General features: G+C 34.8%; 3 protein-coding genes across 4 annotated transcripts; 1 reads left to right on the forward strand and 2 right to left on the reverse strand.

The window, feature by feature from the left end:
* Positions 1-192: 192 nt before the first annotated feature.
* Positions 193-5691, reverse strand: LOC124298033 (serine/threonine-protein phosphatase 4 catalytic subunit). Its single transcript, XM_046749591.1, has 6 exons — positions 5541-5691; positions 4758-4933; positions 3759-3911; positions 3308-3559; positions 2403-2641; positions 193-1972 (listed from the first exon to the last, which is right to left on the reverse strand). Exons 2-6 carry the CDS (start codon positions 4905-4907, stop codon positions 1843-1845), a joined length of 924 nt encoding a protein of 307 aa, XP_046605547.1. The 5' UTR covers positions 4908-4933; positions 5541-5691; the 3' UTR covers positions 193-1842.
* Positions 5692-8156: 2465 nt separating this feature from the next.
* Positions 8157-10160, forward strand: LOC124298035 (thioredoxin-related transmembrane protein 2 homolog). Its single transcript, XM_046749593.1, has 5 exons — positions 8157-8506; positions 8885-9065; positions 9362-9548; positions 9618-9813; positions 9885-10160. The coding sequence occupies exons 1-5, from the start codon at positions 8363-8365 to the stop codon at positions 9981-9983; spliced, it is 807 nt and encodes a 268-aa protein (XP_046605549.1). The 5' UTR covers positions 8157-8362; the 3' UTR covers positions 9984-10160.
* Positions 10161-10235: 75 nt separating this feature from the next.
* Positions 10236-23027, reverse strand: LOC124298020 (probable ATP-dependent RNA helicase kurz). Of its 2 annotated transcripts, XM_046749559.1 has the most exons (17): positions 22792-23027; positions 22524-22703; positions 22184-22456; positions 20963-21550; positions 20541-20892; positions 20222-20453; positions 19218-19419; positions 18096-18328; positions 17300-17523; positions 16983-17228; positions 16700-16889; positions 16455-16595; positions 15215-15418; positions 14913-15131; positions 14666-14763; positions 10867-10949; positions 10236-10796 (listed from the first exon to the last, which is right to left on the reverse strand). In XM_046749559.1, the coding sequence occupies exons 1-16, from the start codon at positions 22864-22866 to the stop codon at positions 10873-10875; spliced, it is 3534 nt and encodes a 1177-aa protein (XP_046605515.1). In that variant the 5' UTR covers positions 22867-23027; the 3' UTR covers positions 10236-10796; positions 10867-10872. The 2 variants fall into 2 exon arrangements, with proteins under 2 accessions (XP_046605515.1, XP_046605516.1); XM_046749560.1 differs by having other exon boundaries at positions 10236-10949; positions 20562-20892.
* Positions 23028-23409: the final 382 nt, after the last annotated feature.

Raw genomic sequence — 23409 nt, forward strand, 5'->3', positions numbered from 1 at the left:
TAATTGTAAAAATTATTCTTTAATTTTATTGTACCACTGTTACGTACAAACTAGTTTAAAATAAGTCTACAATAGTCGGTAAAAAATAGTTACTACCTAGAACGCGATTAGCTCTATTTTACGAATTAAAAAACAGGCTCTAGCAAGCATCAGATAATAATATACCCTTTGACAGTACGTAAAAAGTGATAATTACTTTTACTGTTTATTAAATGAAGTGGTAGGCGTATTATTACAATGACGGATAAGTCAATATTGAAAAGAAATATCAGTTGACATGTGACTGGGGAATTGACATTACAATCAATTTTATCGCTAGGCAGACTTTCAAGTTTGGTTCATTGATCTCATAACGACTGTTATTCGAAAAGTATGTATTTATGTATGTATGTATGTAACGCAATTTTAAAATCACCCATTTGAACAGACCTTCCGGAATATATTGGATTTGTACAAACTTTGTGACCGATTACGTAAATTGGGTGTAATGCGGAGAGTGAAAGTTTAAAATCACATTAACATTCCATTTAAATGCTTCAAATTTAGATACAGCATGATCCTGTCTGATCGAATTCACAATCAATATATTTTCACGTAGATATTCTTAATATAATGCATTTATTATTCAATATCAAGTCCTATAACAATGGACATTGAATCATAGATTTTGGGCCAAAAGCATCCCTCGCTGTAAATTGTAAACTCACAATAACTTCACAAGCACATGTGCTTTTGCAGATGAATGGGCCGTAGAGACTGCATTAAACGTTCGCAGAAGATAAGAAACCATTCAAAAATATCCAACAATGTTATGTGCACCAATTGTGGTAAACGCGTATGAAAGACCATTAATATCTGTGTAATGGAAATCAATGTGAACAAACCGAATAACATAAGCTAAGATATCAACAATTCAAGATAAAGTTTTATAATTAGAACGTTAAAAAACAAAACTGAGTTTTTTTTAATCCGATTCTAATGTTTATGGCATTATTTTTTCATCATAGAGATTTCTAAATAACCTAGAAAAAATGTTACTTCAAGTAATCCTCAGAGTGAATAAAAGTATTTTTATATAAGTACGATATAACAGATGTTCGTCAACAGTTACATTTGTGTATTGTAAGTGTATACTAGAATGTGAAATTTCTGGAATGTTTTTCACACAATTTGTGGAATTTTGGACAGCTAGTACAATGAGCACAAACACATTAGAATTCCATGAAAAACATCAGAGTAAATTGATTGAAACACTATATTTATGCAACCTTTTCACTTCATCAACCTTATTGACGACTTTAGTGTGTGATCCGAATTTGCTAATAATCATTTCTATTACGTAGTAGGGATGTTGTTTTATTTGCGTTTGCTATCATTGGTGCAAACAATATTGCAGATTTTTTGAACGAGTTTTTCTCTTCGACTGACTTTTGACTTAAGCACTAAGGCTCATTGATCCGAAAACAAACGTATAATCGTTTCCTTTCGCAAGATTTAACGACATTTTGGCTACAAAATGGAAAAACCCTTTACGGACAGGACAAATTTGATACAACAAATGCCAAGATTTGTTTAAAACGGTGAAATCCAATGCGGAATAACATGGTGAACTAGAAATCGCAAGATTGGTAAATCTGCTCGGAAATACGTTACTTCATATTGGTTTAATTAAGACTATTTTTCTTCCACTTAGATGCTGTTTACAATTAAACTCTGACCGTGTCATCGTACTAAGCCGATGCATTCAAAATTAGTACAATTTCAGCCAACGTAAAGATACGAACTGACTCCGAGTCGAGGTTTAACTGCAGTGCAGCACGTTGCTTGCCAAATAAGTCAATCTCACAGAAAGTAATCAGCTTGAGGCTTCTTGCTCGGAATTCCTCGACTCTCTTGCGGTGCTGCTTCAAATATGGTAAAATCTCTTTGGAGGTGTTCATTCAGTTCTAATATCGCTGCTACGTTACCACATCTGTATGAAGTAAGAATGCAACATTTAAAATTGATCAGTATTGAAATAAAAAAATTCCATCTGTCTGTCTATTAGAGTATCGGGTTCAGTGTGGTATTACTGTTGCACTTTTGTGTCGATAAAATCTCGACAATCAGGAAAATGATTGAAATGTGTCTTTTGGCATTACGCTACGTTTCAGATATTTTCAAGGTAGTAGACTATGAAGCTGATTGTAAGGTCAAAAGTTTGAAGTGGTAAGGTGATATCAGACAACAAAAATTGAATACCTGTCATCAGAAGCTTCTATGAAATATAAGATTTATCTCTGAGAAAATATTTTTAAAACGCATTCCCAATATTTTGATACTCTTGATTGAATACTGTTGTTAAATTGTATAGAAGGGTATTACAGTGACTCAATGGTTAATTATATAAGAAGAAAAATTACCTGTAGCAATAGTTTGGCGCTGACCAAACCGTAAGGACTGTTTCATTAAAATGCCACTTGTACCCTTCCATGACTAATTGATGGGCTCGACAAATCATGTCTATGTCATTAGCAGAGTTGAACTGTGCAACAACGTCGCTACCAAACAAATATCCAGCGCCTCGAGGAGAAACGCCCCATCCTTGCGTATCCTCAGGATCTGACCAGAGCAAATCACACATTGGACCGTCGTGTGGTACCTGAAATTATTGTGAACGAATTGAATTGAATTCGTGGTGGTGACAAAATCTCAAGGTAGTTGGTCAGCCATAAATGAATACTTTTCATCAATTTTATTGCAAAATAATTGTATTCAGAGTATTTATGCAGATATTATATACATATGGTGAGAAAATCTCTTCAAAAATACAAAAGTAGAAAATACTGACATGATAAACAAAAGCTTAAATATCGCTGCGTTGTTTCGAGTTACTTCAAAATCGGTTAAAAACTTAGTAGATTCGCTCGATTTCACTCGATGATGGCTCATTTTATTCAGGAGACTAATTCCTACAAATTAACTAAAACATTTTTTTCACCTGATGCAATCCGTGAATATCTAATTTAACGACATGAGGAAAAAAGAAAATTTATTTCAGTGACTTTGTAGAAAATGGTCTTACGAATAAAATGAGCTTTTGTGGAATGAAATTGAATGAAGCTACTAGATTTTCAACCATTTTCAAATTAATTGAAATAAACCATCAATATGTAACCTGTACTTTATAGGTGATTGCAGTATTTTCTATTCTCGTTTTTTCAAAGAGCTCTTCTTAGCTCTGAATATAGTAATTTGATAAATGCTCAATAGAATTTGCATTGACGCTAATTTTTAGATAAAGCATAATCCGTATTAAACAACATACCTCTTGTTTCCTATCTATTGTCCTAATTTGGTCCAGTGTTTGAATACTAGGCGAAAGACCACCGTGAACGCAGAATATCTTTCCATCGATTATCGCCGACAGGGACAGGTAATCAAATATCTCTGTGCAGTATCGCCACACTGTTATGCTTCCATACTTGCGCAAGCATTCGTCATAGAAACCATAAACCTGCGTTATCTGTCTCGATTCATGATTACCACGGATCAGGGTTATTCTGTCGGGATAGCGAACCTGCAAACATTGTTATTCACGATTTGAAAATAAAAAGAGTCATAATTGTGTACACTGGATAACTTTCGTTAAATTTTTAACTCTGATATTTCGCTTAACATATTTATTATATCATTTATTTAATACTTATTTTTAGTAGTTTTTAATGTATAGTGTGTAATCAATATAGCTGAAGTTTCTTGTAAGAATACCATCGTACTTTTAAAGCAAGAAGAAGCAAGAATGTTTCAACACTGTAAAATCCCCTGTCAACAAAATCGCCCATGAAAAGGTAGTTCGTTTCAGGAACATCGCCACCCACTTTGAACAACTCTTTTAGATCATAAAATTGTCCGTGTATATCACCGCAAACCTAAAAAATATAAATTTATGGTTAATCTTGTTGGAATGAATTGCTAACCAATTCAAAAGATTAAAAGAAAAAGTAAAACTTTGTATTCATCAACAAAAAATTTGTTAATTTGTGAATAATCTGCCTGAGACATTTTTTTGAAGCAATTTTTAGACTGGGAAGTAGATCCTGGAGAACGATAGGTTTTTAGGAGTTGGAATTACAGAAAAGTCTAGGATTGACTTTCAATAGGCAAAATCGTTTTGATGTTCTTCAGCCTATTGATAAAAAATTTTGCAAAATGTGGAAAATTTAAATGATAAGAAGAAGGTACATGCCAAATTCTATGAAAATCAGGATTAATATCAATTATAGGAATTACGAACTCTTGCAAAGTGTATGACATCTCCATTTTGTAACTGTAATTCATGAAATATTAGAATTTTCTGGCGATTTTTTCCTTAAAGGTTAACAATTGTATAATGAAAAAAATTAAGTCATCAAACGAACAGCTAATATTGGCTGGGTTTAAGAGAAAACAGTGGATTTTTATATTTACTGCAAGGGAACCCGTGAAATTAGTGTTCTTAACTCCTCAGAAGAGAAAAGAAACGTTGAGTGTTCTGTGTAGAATTTGAGGACCAATATGCAGCCTACAATTGTGTTCTCAATTCTGCCATCAATATTTAGGTGAAATACATTTTGAGAATCGTACAACTAATAGAATCTTGTTGTAGTAATGTGGTCTTCACTTTAAAAAATAAGTTAATGAAATTTCAAACAGATTTCTGATACGCTTCACGCATTTATAGTGACTTTGGAATTCATCGAATATTGGCACATTTACGGGTTCAACGACCAACTTACAGTAACGGGTGAGTCGACTCGCTGCACATTACTTTCTTCGATCAGGATTTCCCTAGCTTTAGCACAGAGAGCCTTAACTTCGGCTTCTTTGATAATCTCGCATTTTTTCAGCTGTTCAATTTGCCGATCCAAATCACTGGAATCGGACATTGCTCCGTTAGTTTACTGCTCCTAAACTGTAAACATATAAAAATACAAATAAAATGTTATATAGACATTTTTACTTTGTTGAAATTTCTGGTTTATAAAAGATCAAACTTTGCATACTCTAAAGGCAGCTAATAATGCAATCTAACCTGAAATATTGAACGCGGTGTTCCAAGTTCAGTTAAATTGTTGAATAATCATGACGGGCCAGTTTAGGCAGATATGTTTGGGTTAGGTAAATTGTGAGGCAGATTGAGGTTTTTGGTCTGAAAACGACCTGAGGTAAAGCACTATGATTACATCGAATACAAAAGCAGGTTAGTCAAGGAAGATATGAACGGACACAAGTCGCGTAAAGATATCGAGCGATTTTTGAAACAGCAATAAGATTAGGTAAATAATGAAATAGAAGGATGTTTCACAGTACGAGTGAAATAGCAGCCAAGATACGGTAAGAGCATTTCGTTAAAAAAAACTGAGTTTCTAAGTGAAAATAGTTTATAAATCTACTAATTACGATGGATATACGAGAACCTGCGTGTTTAGTGTAATATCGCAGCAAAACACGGAGAAATAAAAGCACTAAGTGCCAAGCATGCAGCTCATGGACAGACTGTAAAATACTAATTCCCTTACCGTCTAGATGAGGAACGGATTATTTTTCGACGAGACTCTAATCACTCGAAGAAGCTGGCTTTTCTCACCGTAATCTCCTGCCGGTCTCCATTTATTTCCGACAATGCATTGCGTGGTGCGCGCGTCGTTCGTTGCAGGGAGACTAGAGTAAAGGAGTGGACACAGCGTGCTTCAGAAATGAACACGAAATCCCGGCCTAAAACGGCGGCGCTGCGATCAAAAAGATCGTAGTCATATATATATATATTTAGATCAGACACACTGTTACTACTTATTTTCTAACCTCAATGTGGCAAAATTCGTGCAGTGTTTATGTTTACACGTGTAAAGCTTTTTGTTATTAATGTGCAGTGTTAATTAATTTATTATGTTTATTAAAATGGGTGTATCAAATTTCGTTGAATAAAAATAAGCTGAAACATTAGGAATCTGTAATTTATCATTTTCGCGTAATGAATCGAGAGAAGCTCAGGACAATTTTGTCCCGTTATTTTATGAAAAAAAAGTTTTGACAATTCTCGAAATAGTCTCCTTAACTTCTAATATACTATCATTTAGGTGCGTCACTTTTCATTCTACTGCGCAAGCGCGGATCGGTCACTTTCATCGTGTGGACCACGGTCTTACGTACAGGTCTGGTAACTCCGGCACTTTTGAGTGGTAGGGGGTGTCACCGTTAGTGAGGCACACGGTCTTGTTTTCTATCCATCCGCTAGGGGCGCCATTGGCCCGGGGTATGATAGATATAGATATATACCGATAAGATAACCTGCTCATCGAAGTTTTTGACAATTCATAACTCAGTGTAAAGTGTGTAAACGGTGGATCATCTACACAAGATCTCAAACTGTCTCAAAAGTTGTGAGCCCTCGCTTGATGTTTATGGATTTTATTGACTTAAACATTTGAGGATTCTGTTAAAATAAAACAATTATCACGCCCGCCATGGAATGCTAGTAAACATCTCAATCATTTTTTATTCGCATCTTTCTTCATTTTTGAGTGTTATTCAGGATTGTTGATTCCGAAAAATCGGCTGTTCGGATCTGATTTATGATTGGCTCACCCCAAGGGGGCAGCGCTGCAGACGGCGAAGACGAGAACCACGGTTTTGCCTCATTATCTGAGGCATAGCTCACCCTACTAGTTTTGCGGACCTGTAGGTAAGAGCGTGGTGTGGACTAATTTTATTACTATATTTACGATCTTTTCGACCTATGTGATGCTAATGGTAAAGCGGAGAACTAATTGAAGAACGGGTTTTTGAGGACGCCGTTACTACTTATTCTCCTATGCTGTGTCCATTCCTTCACTCTAGTCTCCCTGGTTCGTTGGTAATGCTGTTGCTACTATGTATGGCGTGTTGCCTGTTCAATACGTGTCTCCATATCAAAGTACCGACGGAGTCAGCACACAGTATTTCATTTGACAAGAGAACTGTGACACTATTCTCTTGTGAACACGGTCTTATAGACAGGTCTGGGAACTCCGGCTGTAAAACCGTGCTCGAAAACGAAGCCGATGTTGTGAATTTTCGCCGCTAGCGCTAGTGAGGGAGAGGCCTACTTAGGGCGTGTTCGGAAATTGACTGAAAGTACTGTCAGTACTGAAAATGGTATAGTCCAAGTGACGTATACTGTCGATTTTCAATACTGACAGTACTTTTAGTCAATTTCCGAACACGCCCTTAGTCACGGTCTTACATACAGGTCTGGCAACGAAGGTAGTGGGTGTGGTTGATTTCACGGCCGGTTATTTATCTCACTTTGTGGCCGCCAGGTCGGCGTTGTGATCGAGGGATGGATAATCAACGCGTGCGCAATGCAGCGCCAACCTAATAATAATATTATTATTGTTATTGCAAGTAATGAATCGTTATGAATGAAAGTAGTTAATATAAATATTAGTATGATATAATTATTATGGATGATATATGTATGGAGACTAGAGGCAAAGAGTATCATCTCCGTTTCCTATTTTCAGCCGTCATTATTGAAATTTATGATTTACTTATCAAGTTATGGAATTCTTGTATCGCTTGCGTTTGAATTAATTCAGGCGGTGACCTAACCGAATAAACCACCAAGCTTGATTAAACCCCAAGCGGGGCTATAACTTAAATGTTAGAAAAAAATGTAAACAAATTATCTATATCAATCTCGTTTATTTTAAGGAAAAAAAGATATAAATATCATATGTATGTGTGAATAATAAATCTACGAAGGTAATAAATGAAATAAACGTATGTTGTTTAAAGATACGGTGTTGTTTTTATTAGTTAACCAATTTCGATAATTTTTTACACCGTGGTACCGCACATGGTTTAACCATCTTTTTTTTTTTAACGCAACAGCGTTTTACGCGTATGTAAGACCGTGAGTATAACGCACGCGCTGATTTTAGGTTATATGCTTCATTTCAAATATAATTTCGGTCGCACATTTTCGTCCTTACCCCACGTACATCTCTAGATAGCAGCGCCACGACATGGCTATTTCAAACACTAAAAACCACGGACAAGAGGAGTATTACATATATGAAGAGAACCACGTCGCTCTGTAGAAAATTGGCTTCGTTGCCAGACCTGTATGTAAGACCGTGGTTAAAAGCCGATGAACACGAACGGTACGAATCCACGATGCGCAGGCCCGAATTTCAAACTCTGCGCAAACTTGAATACATAAGCCACAAGCTAGATACGATTTTCGTGCCGTAGACCCGGGCTTAACGTCGCCCACGGCCCAAGTTGATGAAAAAAAAACCCTGTAATATCTGCGGATAAGACCACATAACCTATTCAGACGCAAGAAATCAATTGAATAATGTCGTTCAAAAAGGACCTGTTTTTGTTAATAAAACCGTATTACCTAGTCAATATAATCATCAGTCTTTCTTACATCGTTGCTAAGCGCTTACCCGTCTTGTGCAATTACTTATTTCTACAATCCGAATGTGAATTAAGTGGGGTATGTGTTGTAAATTAATTGAAATTGGCCTAACGTGAATAATTCCTGTTTTAAGTTATTCATTTTGCAATACTGCAAGTGATGCAAAAAACTTGGAAGTAAAAAAGAAATTTTAGTATATGCTCCATTAATAAGATGATTAAGAGTACCCTTTACCTAACCAACGGTAGTTAAACCCATTTCCCATTGTGTAGGCAAAGAATATGAATCTACACTGAAAGATGTGTTTGTGCGGTAATTTATTCTCGACTCATGGAATTAATGTCTGTTGAGACAAAGACATGGTTAACTCTACAAATACTAAGAGCCTTAATTGTTCCTATTTATTCCGTACGCAGTAATAAAACGTCGGTGCAACACTAACTTTTAATGTTCCAGCGAGAAACCGAGATCCTGTTTTTTCTGATGATCGTAATAATGATCAGAACCCGCAAGGCAGGCAGTGTTACCATGATAAATTATCTATCAGCCAGTTTTATCTATACAAAAATCGCGAATTTGATTCTCTGGCTCCACGCCGATGTGCGAATGGGAATAATCTTTGGAATAATATTCATTTGTAAGTATTTATTAGTGCAAAATCTCTTTCGATTACTTTCGCAACACATGAACTTGGCAGAAAATCTATGGTGTGAAAATTTGATTAAACTGAACAAGGATAAATAACATTCAAAGCATTTCTATTTCGGAGATTTTACTGCCCAGAAATATTCAATGTATTAATAATATTGTCAATATTCCATCTAATATTGTCCAAAAAATTCTCTGTTGAATTAATTTGCTTTAAAGATTGAAATGAGACACGTTGTATATATTAGAATATATTTTGCTTGACATATAATCTTTTTGTTTAAGTGTGCGGACTTGTATTACCAGAGCCGACTTACCAAGGTCCTGAAAACGTTGTATATTTGCGTGCAGCTTCTGGACTCCAAGATGAACTTCAAAGAGATAACAGGATCATTTGGCTGGTTGCATTTTACACAGTGTGGAATCCAGCTTGCGTGAACTTTGCTCCAACATTTTCACAATTATCTGCAGAGTTGGTATTTTCATAACGTCACTTGTTGCTAATCTAAGTTGGGTCAATGATACAAAATTTATATCACAGGTATGCTTTGGACAATTTGAAATTCGGTAAAGTTGACATTGGCAGATATCCAGATGCAGGAGCAAAATATAACATCAGTGACTCTAGCATGAGTCGGCAGCTGCCCACTCTAATACTTTTCAAAGAAGGCAAGGAAGTACAAAGACGCCCTCATGCTGATCACAGGGGGAAACTGCAAAAGTTTCTTTTTTCTGCTGTAAGTACAATTTTTATTAAGTTTATTTTATGTTTGATAACGTATTAAATTGATGTTTATCCAATTGGCAGGACAACATCAAAGCAGCGTTTGATCTGAACAACATTTACAAAGAATGTAAAAATAATCCATTGAAAAAAAGAGACAAGAAACTGCTGAAAGAAGAATAATCTATTATTTTCAATCAACTCAGACAGCTATTTATAACAGCTTATTATCTGTTGATTAATTTCTTGATATGTACAAGCTGCATTATGCAAGATGACTTCGTGTGTGCACTTCGTAGGATTTTCTTTTTTATGCAATGCAATACTGTACTTGTTACTGTATAACTATGTGAGATGATATGATGTGACAAAAAACTCATAATTGAACGAATAGTCAGAGAATTTCGCTCTTGATTGTCCTTTTTGCGTTACTGGCATTCTACAAACGTGTGTAATACACGAATAAAATATGTAAATAAAATATTTACATAGAGTTATACAGATAAATAGAAGAAGCAGGCAATACCTCTCAACAAATAGTATTTACATTACTTTGCTATAAATTTACTGTGCTTTGTGGAATCAACATGTTCTATTAATTATTATTTTGGATAAGAGTATATTGTGTGAAATTAGCTATGATACTGCCAACAATTCACAAATTATTATTATTAGATAGCGTAGGGATGTAGCTAGAAAAATAGAATTGAGAAGAAATAGTTACAATAAATTTATTGCTTATTTATTATATCAAAGAATGACGAATACAGAGAAACAGTGTAGTCATTAGGTTTATTCAAGTTCATCGACGGAAAATTTCGTGGTATTCACATTACCATAAAATTGAATTAGCTTGTAGTAAGTGAATTGTGATTCACTACATCTGATTCTAAAATTGTGATTACATACAATAAATAATTACTTACGGAATAATTTTGAGTGTATCTTACAAATAATCTTCAGTATATATCATATTATTATGATAGCACCCTGCATCTGCAACAGATTCCAGTTATAACACTGGCAAAGCAATGGTTATAATCCTTTTGATTGCATATCTCCGTACCATATCCTATAACGGTGGCCAAAGTATTGCAACTTCATTCTGCGCCGATTCTGGCAACCACTTTTGGTATGCATTCAGAAGAACTGAAACACATTTCAAAAATTTAATTTTGGTTGATGAATTCACAGATATACCGGTCGTCGAGGGGTTAATCACTCGTGAAATCTTTGAAATCTTCTGAAATCTCTTGAAATCATTGCAATCTTTTGGAATCTTTAGAAATCATTGTATAGGCTCCTTGACGTCTTATGAAATCTTTTGAAATCTTTTGAAATTATTTGCAATTCTCCAAAATCTTTATAAATCCCATAAAATCGTCTGAAATCTTTTGTATTCATCTAAAAATTTTTAAAATTCTCTGAAATCTCTTGTAATCTTTTGAAATCATCTGAAATCTTCTGCACTCACTGTAGCCTTAAAATTAGGTATACATGAAATTGATGAGTGATCAACTCTTTGGCAGTCGTCTTTTGGCCAATACATAATTTTTGTACCCCAGATAACACGTGTGTAAATTGTACAGCAGAAAGATAGCAATGGTTGCAGTGCAGTTCTAGCAATATTAGAACAAGGTGTGTTCTGAGATGCTATAAAATTTCAAGAAAATCATTCTTAGTAAACGCGGCCAGCAAAATATCTGTTAAATGCAAGCGAGTCTTGCTGTACATCAAAATAATAAACAATTATTTCTGTATATTTGCTGCAAAAAAAAATATCTCACGAAAATTTTTGGTAAAAACGCAACAACTGCAGCAAACGAAGCAGATTACACACTTCATTATCTGAGACTATCAAAAATAAAGTTGGGATTGTTATATGCTTTAAATTACATAATTACAATGATTGAAGATTATCTGCTAAAATCTGTAACATTTCTCTACCAAACTGTACACATTTTCAAAGATTCTCAAATATTTGATGAAATGAAGAGAAATCCAGAAAATGTGGTGAAATTGTAAAATTTAAAAAAAAAATTTCACTCAGCAGATGGTCCGCAAAACATTCTTTAAATTTTCTTGTACTTCTTGGCATAAATTTCTCAGAATACCTATGAAATTCTGTGAAATGTGCCCAAAAATCTCCAAACACTTCAAACTTTGCTAAACCAAATTCATACTGCAGGGATGTGATTCTCTGTCAATTTCTACAATTGCTGTAAATGTTTTTCCTTATTTTTTCTACAACTTTGTAATTTTTCTCGAGAAACGATTGATGTTATTCAAATACGAATAAACTCATTCGGAATGAACGCATATCTCTGCTAAGTTTTTCTAAATTTTTCTAAATCTTAAAGTACTTTTTCTCCACAATTGTCTAGTAGTCTCTGCAAATTGTTTCACAATATTGAGATTCTGACGGACTATCATCTGTAACCCAAATACTACATTTCTCTGTCAAATTTCAACAGGTTTATCTGAATTTTTTCAAATTATTCTTCAAGCTTCTGAGAACTTGTGCAGTTTTCCGATGTAATTGCATATCGACTAAACAAATTCGTTCAACCAATCGAAGGGTCATTTTCAGTTTGCTTTTAGTTAGAAGAGCATGTGGAACACGCGACTATGGAACATTATCAGACAATCTCATGTGTTCTTACGGTTTGCACAAGTGTGAAAAATTTGCAAAAATTTCCATACAAAACATATACATATTTTTAAATGAAAAATGAATAGACTTTGTGTTGAACAGTTGCAGAAACTGACCGAGAAATTTTACAAAGTGCAAAAATATTCAGAAAAATTCAACATTGTTGATATACGAGGAGTCGATCTGGAGAATAAAATTTGGGGTCTACAAGAAATACTCCGCGAATTTTAGTGATATTCATTAATTTTTAGGGCAAAACTCAGAGAAAGTTCTCTAAAAAATCTCATAAAATTTTTCTGCAAAACTCCACACGTATTCCATAAAAATAAAATTTCCAGAGAATTTTTTCAGATATCTGACAGTTACATAAATATTTTCGCCAGGCATCTTTAACTCGAAAAAGTCGCACTTGATAAAATTGTACATGCTATATCAAACCCAAATATCCACGATATTTTTTTTGTTTTACCAAACAATAACGCTAGCAAATAATATTTCTGTGACTAAATTACCACCATTTGCAGGGAAACATTTTCTAGCGTTGTTCACATAAAAAAAAAAAAATAAGAATGAGAACACAATCCGAGGATGTATAAGGTACAGGAACAAAACACAACACTGGCAGGCGAATGGATCTAAGGATGAAGAGACTTTGAAAAAAACGTGCAAAATGCAAATGGCTGTAAGTAACAATCTTTACAAGGCTGTCTGTATCTGATTTACACAAAAGTTGCAGATCGGGGTTTTCATTACTGGTCCGATGATTCAATCGAAGGCACTTGATTTCAAGAAAAAATTAGCTCCCAAACAATCATTCACAGCCAGTACAAGATGGTTACAGTAATGGAAGCTGCGATATGGAATGCAGCTCAGTAATCGTGGCAAAGACCAGGGCCAGCTGACGAATTGAGCAAAAATGATCACATGAAAAAATTCACGGGGACTATCGAAAACCAATAATTAACAGAAGAACAGATATTTATCTGTCCCAAAACTACTTTTTGTCTAAAATTTCTGCCAATGACGAAACCATTTGTCCATACTACAAGCAAAGAACTTCAAGATTGTGATAAAAAAGAAAAGATCGAGTCACAGTTTTGGTTTGTTGCAACATATTTGCGACGTTAAAACTTCCACTTTTTGTTATAGCGAATTATTCAGCAAAATCGCCGGCACGTGAATTACGATAATTAGTGATGAGTGAGCTATAAAAGCCAGAAGAGCACTTGAATGGATAAGAATTTGTTTATTGACTGGTTTCACAATTTCTTTATCCCTCGTGTGATAAAATTTTCGGAGCAAGAAAATTTTGCTTGTTAATCGAGTTTGCACCATCGCATTATTCAGAGAAAATTTTGGAGCGTGACAATAACAAGGTAATATTTTTACTCTTCAATGAGGCGTCACCAGTTCAGTGATTAAATCGGAGAGTATTGGAAAGTTCGAAACGGTATTGTCAAAGCATATTGAAAAATATCACGATGAACAATGCAAATTTTTTGAATGCCAATGCGTGGGAGAAATTCACGTTTTTCTGTATAACGGAATCATCAAAGAATTTGGTCAAAAACAGCGAATTTGCTCCAGTACTGGACACAGAGTATAATTCATTAGTCGGTAAAATTTTGGTCAGACTGAGAAACTTAACGTATTATGCCAACTGTCACAAAGAAGATAAAGAAAAATGGTTAGAAGGAGATTTTGTTTTCAAGCATTTTTCTGACAATTAAATTATCGCTACTATATTAAGGCAAGAAAACGACAAAAAAGAAGAAGCAGAATCGCTGGATCAGTTTAATGATTGTCTGATACAGACAATTTTTATTAGAGAAGCTATGCATAATCTCAAACAATATCTTTTGCGGAATTTGTAAATATGGCAAATGCTGGTATATCACTTTACAATTGAACAATTCTTAAACATAGATTGGAAAAATGTGAGACAGCAATAAAAACATTTGACTAGCGTAATGTAGTGAAAAGATCTTCTAATGTTAAATTTGGATGACAAATATTATTCACGTCTCTTGCAACAAAAGTGTACAACTGATTAGTAAATACACATAACATTCGTATAAAAATTTATAAAGTTGTTCTGTCTTCAAATGAATGCATTTTCTATTGTTTGTTTGTTTGTTCTTTTTTTTTTTTTTTTTTATACATATAAAAATATATATATATATTTCTCAACACTGCTACAAGGAGTACTTACATTTCGAATCCGTTTTCCAAATGTGATACAGTTGATCTTTTGACGAAACTTGATTAGCCATTAGCGCTTTTGTGATTGCTTCAGTTCGCGGGAGTAATCTATTGATAATTCATAAATTAATATTCTACATCAATTTTCCAAAGCAGATATTATACCTACTAAATTTTTAGTGTTCGGATTACAAGAGAGGAAACTTATTTTATTAGCCAAGCAATTTCTGTTACACTGAATCAAAATATCAACTCACTTTGCCCATGTCTTGTTCATTGTGCCAGGTGTAGAAAGTAGCAAGGAAGCAAATCGTTCCAATGCCGGGCAAACTTGACCTTCCAAAAAAAATCGGGCAAACCACTTGATACCTTCCAAGGAATTTGGATACTCTACTTCAATCAGCGGCAGTTGCCATCCACCTCGACCGAATGTCCCTGTTACATGGCACATCACCTTTCCCGTTCTTGAATCGTACCTGAGATTGCGAAATGCAAAATTTGAGAAACTGAATGGAAGTTGAAAGATCAATCTGCCAAGTGAATAAGAAATTGAACTCACCTAGGCGGCGGGTCGCTCACAGGTTCGCTCAGTTGGCATAAGGATGTGGCAAATTTTGGTAACCATTCTGGCTGAATGGCAGTAATGCCTCGCATGTATATTTTATTAGTTTCATAAACCTCCTGGTAAACTACCCATTCAGGGTAAGTTTTTTTTAGAACAGACGAAGAATGCATGAACACTGGATCTTCCATTTCTAAACATCTGAAATGAGGTTTCAATGTTTTTCAGCTTGCATCAAGTTTTATTATATATTCTATAGATTGTTATCGTCACCCGAGTAATATTCTTTCCCTTATGTAATGACGCGTGTTTTGCAGTTCTAACATGTGGACTTTTATGAATAAATAATTAAACAAATAAATTTCTCATCAAATTCTGTCCAAATACAATTTCTAATAGAATATGAGGCTGTTTCGTCTGAAGGGAACATATTTCTTTTCATTCTGACCTGAACAATTTGCTGTACAGATCTTTATAGAAGGATATATTCTGGATGCAAATTAAAAAGGAATGCAAAGTTTTCTCATCTCATTAATGTGGGGTATATGTAATTGTTTTTCAATTCAATACCATTCAGGCGCATTTAATAATACAAATTTGATCCTGTAGGCATTATAGTGAAAATTAATTCTCTATCAATCCAGCTGCTGACCAAAATTTCCAGGCTGACTGGTTTTGAAGTTATAAGTCTCCAAAAAATCAATTATATGTAATAATTCATTTTTGAACATCATTAGTGGCTAAACTATAGACTTTATGATAAAAATTCAAATTACGAATTAGTAGGCAATGCAATTGTTCATAATCATGTCTGCAGAGTGAAGTACATAGCTGCAACAATTGACAAGTTATTTTAGTTTTGTAATTGAGATTTGTGTAAATATTAATCTTTAAATATTCTTAGTGGCTGAACCGTTGACCTTACGACAAAAATTCTAACGACTATTTCGGCAAAAATGTACTTCATCATAAAATGCTTTTGAATCAATTTCGTATTGTTAATTAAATGTGGCTGAATGGTAACTTTGAAAACAAAAATATAATTTACCTCGTTTTATTAAAAAGATAAATTTTCGAATTTTGAAAGCCACCGTTAAAAATGAGATTCAAGGAATATCATTGCGGGAAGTTTTTTTTATTGCCATGTTTTCCAGGTCTGTGTGAAAAGAAATATGTTTCCAAATGTAAACACCGAAATGGAATATAATATCACAAGTCAAGCAAACGTCGAGCATACCTGTATGCATATTTCCACTTTACTTTGTCGTGATCTTCCTCAACTTCATCTGGAGAAACTTTGCGTGCAACTTGATTTGCCATACCAGAAAGTAGAATTTGCCTAAGTAATTTGGCTTGTGTATCCGTCGGAGGATTCATTCTGTATCAAACGTTAAAATGAGTTGAATTTTGAATTTAATACTCGCAATTGAGTTCAACTGTAACATATTTCTGATTAATTTTTAGACAAACGTGAATGTTTACCTCGGATTGACATTCAAATCCAAATCTGGTATATTTAGGACTATTTCATTGGTCAGTTGTTGCCTGAGTTTTCTAATTTCTGTCACAGCCTTGTATCGTAGTCCATTTTCTTCGCAAAACTTGACTATCGTCCCTTTTGACCCAGCATATTCTGCAGCACCAACGGCTCGAACTAAGACCATCGCATCCCCTGAGCAAGAAAATTACAGTAAAATTACGAGTATTATTCAATGCCAGATTTTTGAACCTGTCTTTAGATGAGACGTTGTTATTTTAAACCAACCCAGAAGTAAACTGTTCCCAGTTCCTGCCCAAGTTCGACGTGTTTGATTCCACTGATTCTTAGTAACGCCTTGAATTGGATTTGATTCAATCAACACTTCTTGCACAGACAAAGCAGCCACCAAGCAAACTGTGTATTGTAACAGATCGTGCTGCTGTGATAGCGCCAGCATTTTACCAAATCGAGGTGCCACTGGGAACGCTGCTATGCTGTAGCCAAGTGGCGTTACTTTGGCACAATATTCATCTGTCAAATAGAAATTGGAGATTTATATAGATTTCATTGCACAAATCGCATCCTCTTGTGTAGCCACTCACTCTCTTTGCCAGGTTTAGATTGATCTAGAGCTCCGAGAATGCAGAGACGTTTTTCAGCACATTTCAATTGTAACACATCTGGTGATGATGGGAATGGAAAATTGACGACTTTATCAATATTCATGACTTTCATTTGCAACAACAAGTCATCTACCGGTTTCCTCTGTATTTCAGGCATAGAAAATTGCTCAAACTGGTCATTAAAAACCGCTGATGAATATAATCTACAACAAGACACAACATTATTTTTTCATTAATTGAACAGCGAACAGTCTGTGTCGAATGACTCTTCTATTCATAATTGAATAGACTGCGATGTCAGATTGAAAAGTTAGGAAAAGAAAAAAACTGTTTGCCAAATCTTCAACTATGTTATATGCACTGAACGACAATGAAAACGAATAATACGACATGCTTAACATGAAACAGAAATAAGTCAGAGTAAATTTGAATAACACAAGATAAAATGGCAATAATTTGAGAAAAGCTTTGGTAATGAGAATGTTCAAAATGATTTTTAAACTTAGGCGTTTCTATCCAATTTTACTCGTTGACCAGATTCCGAAAATTTGCGTAAAAATTTACTCTGAAGATAACTGGTTGCAAAAATTTGTTTAGGCGATCTCTGAATATCTATGATGAACAAAATAAGCATGAAAACGTTAGAAACGAACATAAAACACCAAAGATCTATTTGACCATCATTAGCGCAAAGATATTGTTAGAATCTTTTTAAGCAGGCTTTTAATTTACTTTCGATTCAGACGATACAGACAATTCAGTGTTTATTTTCAACCTGTAACAATGTCCCGGTCCAGTTCTACCTGCTCGTCCAGCCCGCTGGTTAGCAGCTGCTTTACTAGTGTAACATACTTGGAACGCATTAACACCCGTCACTTTGTCGTATAATCTGGTCTTGCAGCGGCCGCTATCTACAACGTATTTTACATTCGGAATTGTGAGGGAAGTTTCTGCAACATTTGTCGATACAACACATAATCGACAGCCTTCAGGTGGTGGATCAAATACCTAACAAAGGAAAATATTTTCAGGGTGACGTGCGAAAAATGTTGAGGAATTTGAATTGGAAACAGAATCTTGCTGCTTGTAAACAAACTTTCAGCCAACTTTTCACGGTCAAAATTTTGATTTGCCCCAAACTTAAATACGTGTAGTGTGCATTTAGATATAAAAATGCTCCAATTTTCGGGCTTTCAGGTTTTCCCGTTTATGAAAAACTCATTGATAAATTTTTTATAGTTTCGAATTGAACATTCATCTTCGAATTTCTCAGTTTTTATGTCATCTAATGCATGTTTTGTACACACAATTCCGATCTTTCCGATTATGAAATAGGTATATTGTCACGTATATCTTCAACTGTCGAACTAACACGATTTTTTCGACATATTCAGCCTCCTATATGCAAAGGCCTAGCAAATAGATTGTTTTTAATTATATGTCAAAAAGTTAACTTTTTGTAGTAGGGACATCTTGAAACCTTCAGACTAAAATAAAATGGCTCAAAATAGAACCGGTATAAATATTACAGAGATATAGAATATATTCAGAAAATTTGAGATCCCTGAAATATTCATATCATTTCAATTATGATGGAATATACAAGAAAAAAATGAAAATTCATTTTCGGTCCTTATAACATACAGGACTAAAAATTTTAATTCGAAGACAACGGTTTGTGTCAAAAACGTGATGAAGATGGTCAATGTGTTTCTTGTAATAAAGAAAATTGAAGGATTTGAAAGTTAAAAGCCTGAAAATTAAACGATTTTTACACCTTAGTGTACCCAATAACATATTCAAATTGCATCGAAATCGAAATTTTCACCCTAAAAATCAGACCGAAAGTCACTGGATCGGCCCATATAGGACAAAAACTCGAAATGCATCGACGCACCCTTGCTTGTTTGTAACTCGGAAGAAGCGAATACAGTGGTAACACCCACATTGGCTGTGTGCACGACAGTCCCATAAGATTTTGTAAATCTTCTTCTTCATCATCATCATCATCATCTTCTTCTTCTTTGTCTTCTGCATCCCGATTTTCTACTGTATCGAGTAGATCGCCCTCAGTATCATCTGGAGGCATTACAGCATAACTGAAATGTGGTTACAAGAAATATGAATCCAAGCAGTGAGGCAATCGGAAGTATATTGCACTTCCTTTCACTAGACCATGAAGAAAGATTCAGAAAAATTTTGCCACATTTATAAGATACCATTACAACAATTATATGAAAAAGCAGATGGAAAAAGAATTTTTTAAAACAACTAAATGAATTTAGATGAAACAAGTATTTCTCTACAAGATTTTGATTTCCAAAGAAATTACATGACTGGTAACACAATTAAGTATTCGTCAGGGATCTGATGTGTCATTTCTCGAATCTTATGACCACCTTTAATTACGAAACAGGCAAATATCTGAATTTGCAGGGAAAATTGATGATTGTTGTACAACTGTTTCTCAATTTGCATGAAATATTTTATTAGAAACAGAATTTTTCTATCATTCCCCGTCATTTTTCATTGACCAAACTTCAAACAGTACAATAACTTCAATCATCTAAATGAAATTGAGAAAAAAAATCACATTGGCGATAAATATATGACACAAAATTTTTCAATTGTCGCTTTATAAAAAACTTCCTAATGCCGGTATTTCACTCACAAATCTACTAATGACTTCATTCAGTTAATTCAAATCATTCAACTTCATCGATATCTTAGCTTCTGCATGCAAAATCTAATCTTTAATTATGCAGCGAACTTATGATTCTTTCGAATTTTACGAAATTATAGGACATTTATAGGACAAAATATGCAATTTCAATATATTTTTGAAACCTTTTTCAGACAGTCTATGACTGCACCAATCTTATTGCCTAACAATGCACCTACTTATCAAGATTAAGTTCAGGGAGTTTGACCTCCTTCAGCTTTTTTCTATGTTTCCTGGCATTTTTTACCACTCGATCCATATCCAAACCCTCGTCTGACTCGCTGTTGTTGCTGCTAGGTTCTTTCTCTTGTTGGATTTCTTTTACTTCTTGTTTTTTGAGCATGAATTTTTTGTTTCTTAAAGGAAACGCTTTACGTAGTTTGCGCACTATTGTGTTTACTTCCTGCTGCCCTAGAAAAGTGAAGCAAACGTTTTCCACATAAGTAAATAGATGTGAAATTTGTCAAGTGTGAAAAAATATTGCACAAAAAATCGCACCTGTTAAGAATATAAGAATACCGCCATCCGGCAGCTGAGTATGAATCTTTACTGCCTTGTACAAAGCATCCTTCACGTAATTTTGACTAGTCCTTTTATTGAAATGTATAGTAACAGGAAACTGCCTTGATTCAACTTTGATGACTGGTGGTTTGACTTTGAAGAGTTTAGGATTTTCTGTGAAGTCTTCGATGCGCAATGTTGCAGACATTACAATTAATTTCAATGGAGATTTCCTTTTATTTCGCAAAGGAACGATTCGCGACAATAAACCAATCAAGATATCTGTGTAGACACTTCGTTCGTGTGCTTCATCCAAAATAATAACCGAATATTTGTTGAGAAGAAAGTCCTAAACGGTATTGAAAACAAGATTATCTCAAGTCCATCCGATTGTTTGTATCAAGAAAATACCCACGTACGCTTTGAATTTCCTTTAGCAATACACCGTCGGTCATGAATTTAATTTTGGTATCAGAAGTAGTGTTGCCTTCGAATCTAATGAGATACGACACTTCTTTAGATGACAGATTCATTTCCTCTGCGACACGTTTGCTCATAGAAATTGCTGCGACTCGTCTCGGCTCTGTGACACCGATCATTTTCTCTTTTGCATAGCCAGCTTCATACAAGAATTGTGGCACTTGGGTCGTTTTACCACTTCCCGTTTCACCAGCAACAATCACCACAGGATTGTCATTGATTGTTTCCATGATTGACTGCTCCTCCGCTAAAATGGGAAGCTTCAGCCGTGCAGTCTGAATTTCTGGCTTGCGATCCAACATTACAAAGACAGCTGGTTTTCGCTGCACTGGGTCAACATTGTTCAATGCAACTTTTTCGGTGCGAATTTTATCTCGGTTTTTATCTGATGTTGTATGTGGTTTATCTACTATAACATCATTTTTTACTCGTTGAAGTTTGCCATTTACACTTTCTTCGGCAGGTTTAATTATGCTGCACGACTGCTCAAAGTCATCTTCACTTTTGGTTTCATCATCACTAGATTCCTGAAAAAATAATCGATACATTAAGAGGCAAAAGTCTCATTACAGTTCTGAAATTTTTTTTCAGTTCTAATTTTGAAGCTGTTTCAGCTGTTCAGTTACATTTACAAACAGTATAAATCAAAAGGTAGATTCATAGGTAGATAGCAAAATGATTCTATTCCAGTTTTTTTTATTCGGTTCTAATGGTTTTGGACTTGTTTTGTTATCTTCGGAGTGGATAAAAATAAGTTTGTGCAAGCAACATATAAAAAATCTTCACCAATAACTAGATTCGTGCATAGTAACTGTATTTTAACATAAGGTTTCTTGAATGTTTTAGACGATCAGTGAGAAAATTGAGTCAAATACATTAGAATTCGATGACAACCGGGAAGTTTGAGCATTTTGAAGCATCTAATTCCAAAACCTTTGCTTAAATTGTTAATATTTTGGCTTGTGGTATACAGATTTGTTCAGCTTCTAATACAGCATAGGAATATTATTTCATTTCTGTTCATCATCATTGACTCAGATAACACTGCTAGAGATTTTATCAACAGTTTTTCCTCTTTTCCTAACTTTTGATTCGAATGAAGTAACCCATTTATCTTAACAGGTATATAAGTCAGTTGGTAGCAACAAATTTATCTCTACATCAAAGCCGACGATGTTGGGATCAAACTGCGTATTTTGTTTTCCATCTGCACCAAGAAGAGAAAGTCTGGTTTGTTTGGCTCCTCTGATAGCATTCACGATTATTTGTTCCTCTTCAGGCTCAGACGTGAGTGGTTTTGGCTTGAGCTCCTTGTCCACCTCATTGAAATGGCGCTTTAAGCCTCTCGTTTGTACAGCCGCAAGTGTTGTGTACTGTTTGAGCTCTTCTTCCGAGACTTGGACTTTAGCTAACTTGTCCAAAAGCGTTGCCCTCTGATGAAATGATACAGTTATGTTGTGATTATACCAAAAGAATGTAAATGAATGGTCGATATCTTACATTGGCTTTCTTTCTTTTTCGATCAACAACTTTTTCCAATTCCTTGCGACGTTTTTTCGAGAGCAAACGAGTTGTGGTAATTTTTTTATCTTTGGATTTAGTTTTCCTCTTTTTGCTTGGGATAACCAAAGCATTACACTGGTCATAACTCTCACGTTGAGATCCAATGTCAACTGCTATCTGTTTGATTAAAAAAAGCGATGAACAATGAGGCTCATTTATAAACAATATTTGCATTACTGTCATACTGGTTTTTATTTGTACGTACCTTTTTGGTTAAAGTATCGTCAATTTCAATTTGCGTCACCTTCCGTGCCTTCCAATTGTATCCTTTTTTACCCATGATTATTTAAAATTTGATTTAAAAAACTTGAGCACAACAGTACAGGTAACGTTGATATATTTAGGTTAAGTTAGGTTAAGTTAGGTTAAGTTACACATGATTTTAGGTTATGTTATTAGTTGCTTTTATTTGTCAACCACGTGGGTAACCGCCAGACGCCACTAATCCACGGCACTAATTCCAGGAAAGAAGAGGGGAGGAGATATAACTCCGTACTCTTTCCGATGGCTTCGACCACGGTCTTACATACAGGTCTATGCGATAGAGTGGAAGGTACCCGTATCGCCCTGTTGCAGCGCTTCTAGTGGCTCAGAGGAAAAATATAACGCGTATGTGTAGCGTTAGTGTAGATGTGATTGTGTTAGTGTTGTCGGTGCGATGACGCGTTGTCGTAATATTTGAGTAAACATTGGGTAACAAACGAACATTTTTCCAAAGATACCAATTTATTGTGACGTCAAATTATGTTACAATAACAAATATATCAAAAATCAAAGCATAAATAATGAAGAACAAGTGACGTTTTTCGCGTTACCAAAAAAA

This window comes from Neodiprion virginianus, chromosome 2 (assembly GCF_021901495.1).
Source record: "Neodiprion virginianus isolate iyNeoVirg1 chromosome 2, iyNeoVirg1.1, whole genome shotgun sequence".
Taxonomy (NCBI): Eukaryota; Metazoa; Arthropoda; class Insecta; order Hymenoptera; family Diprionidae; genus Neodiprion; species Neodiprion virginianus.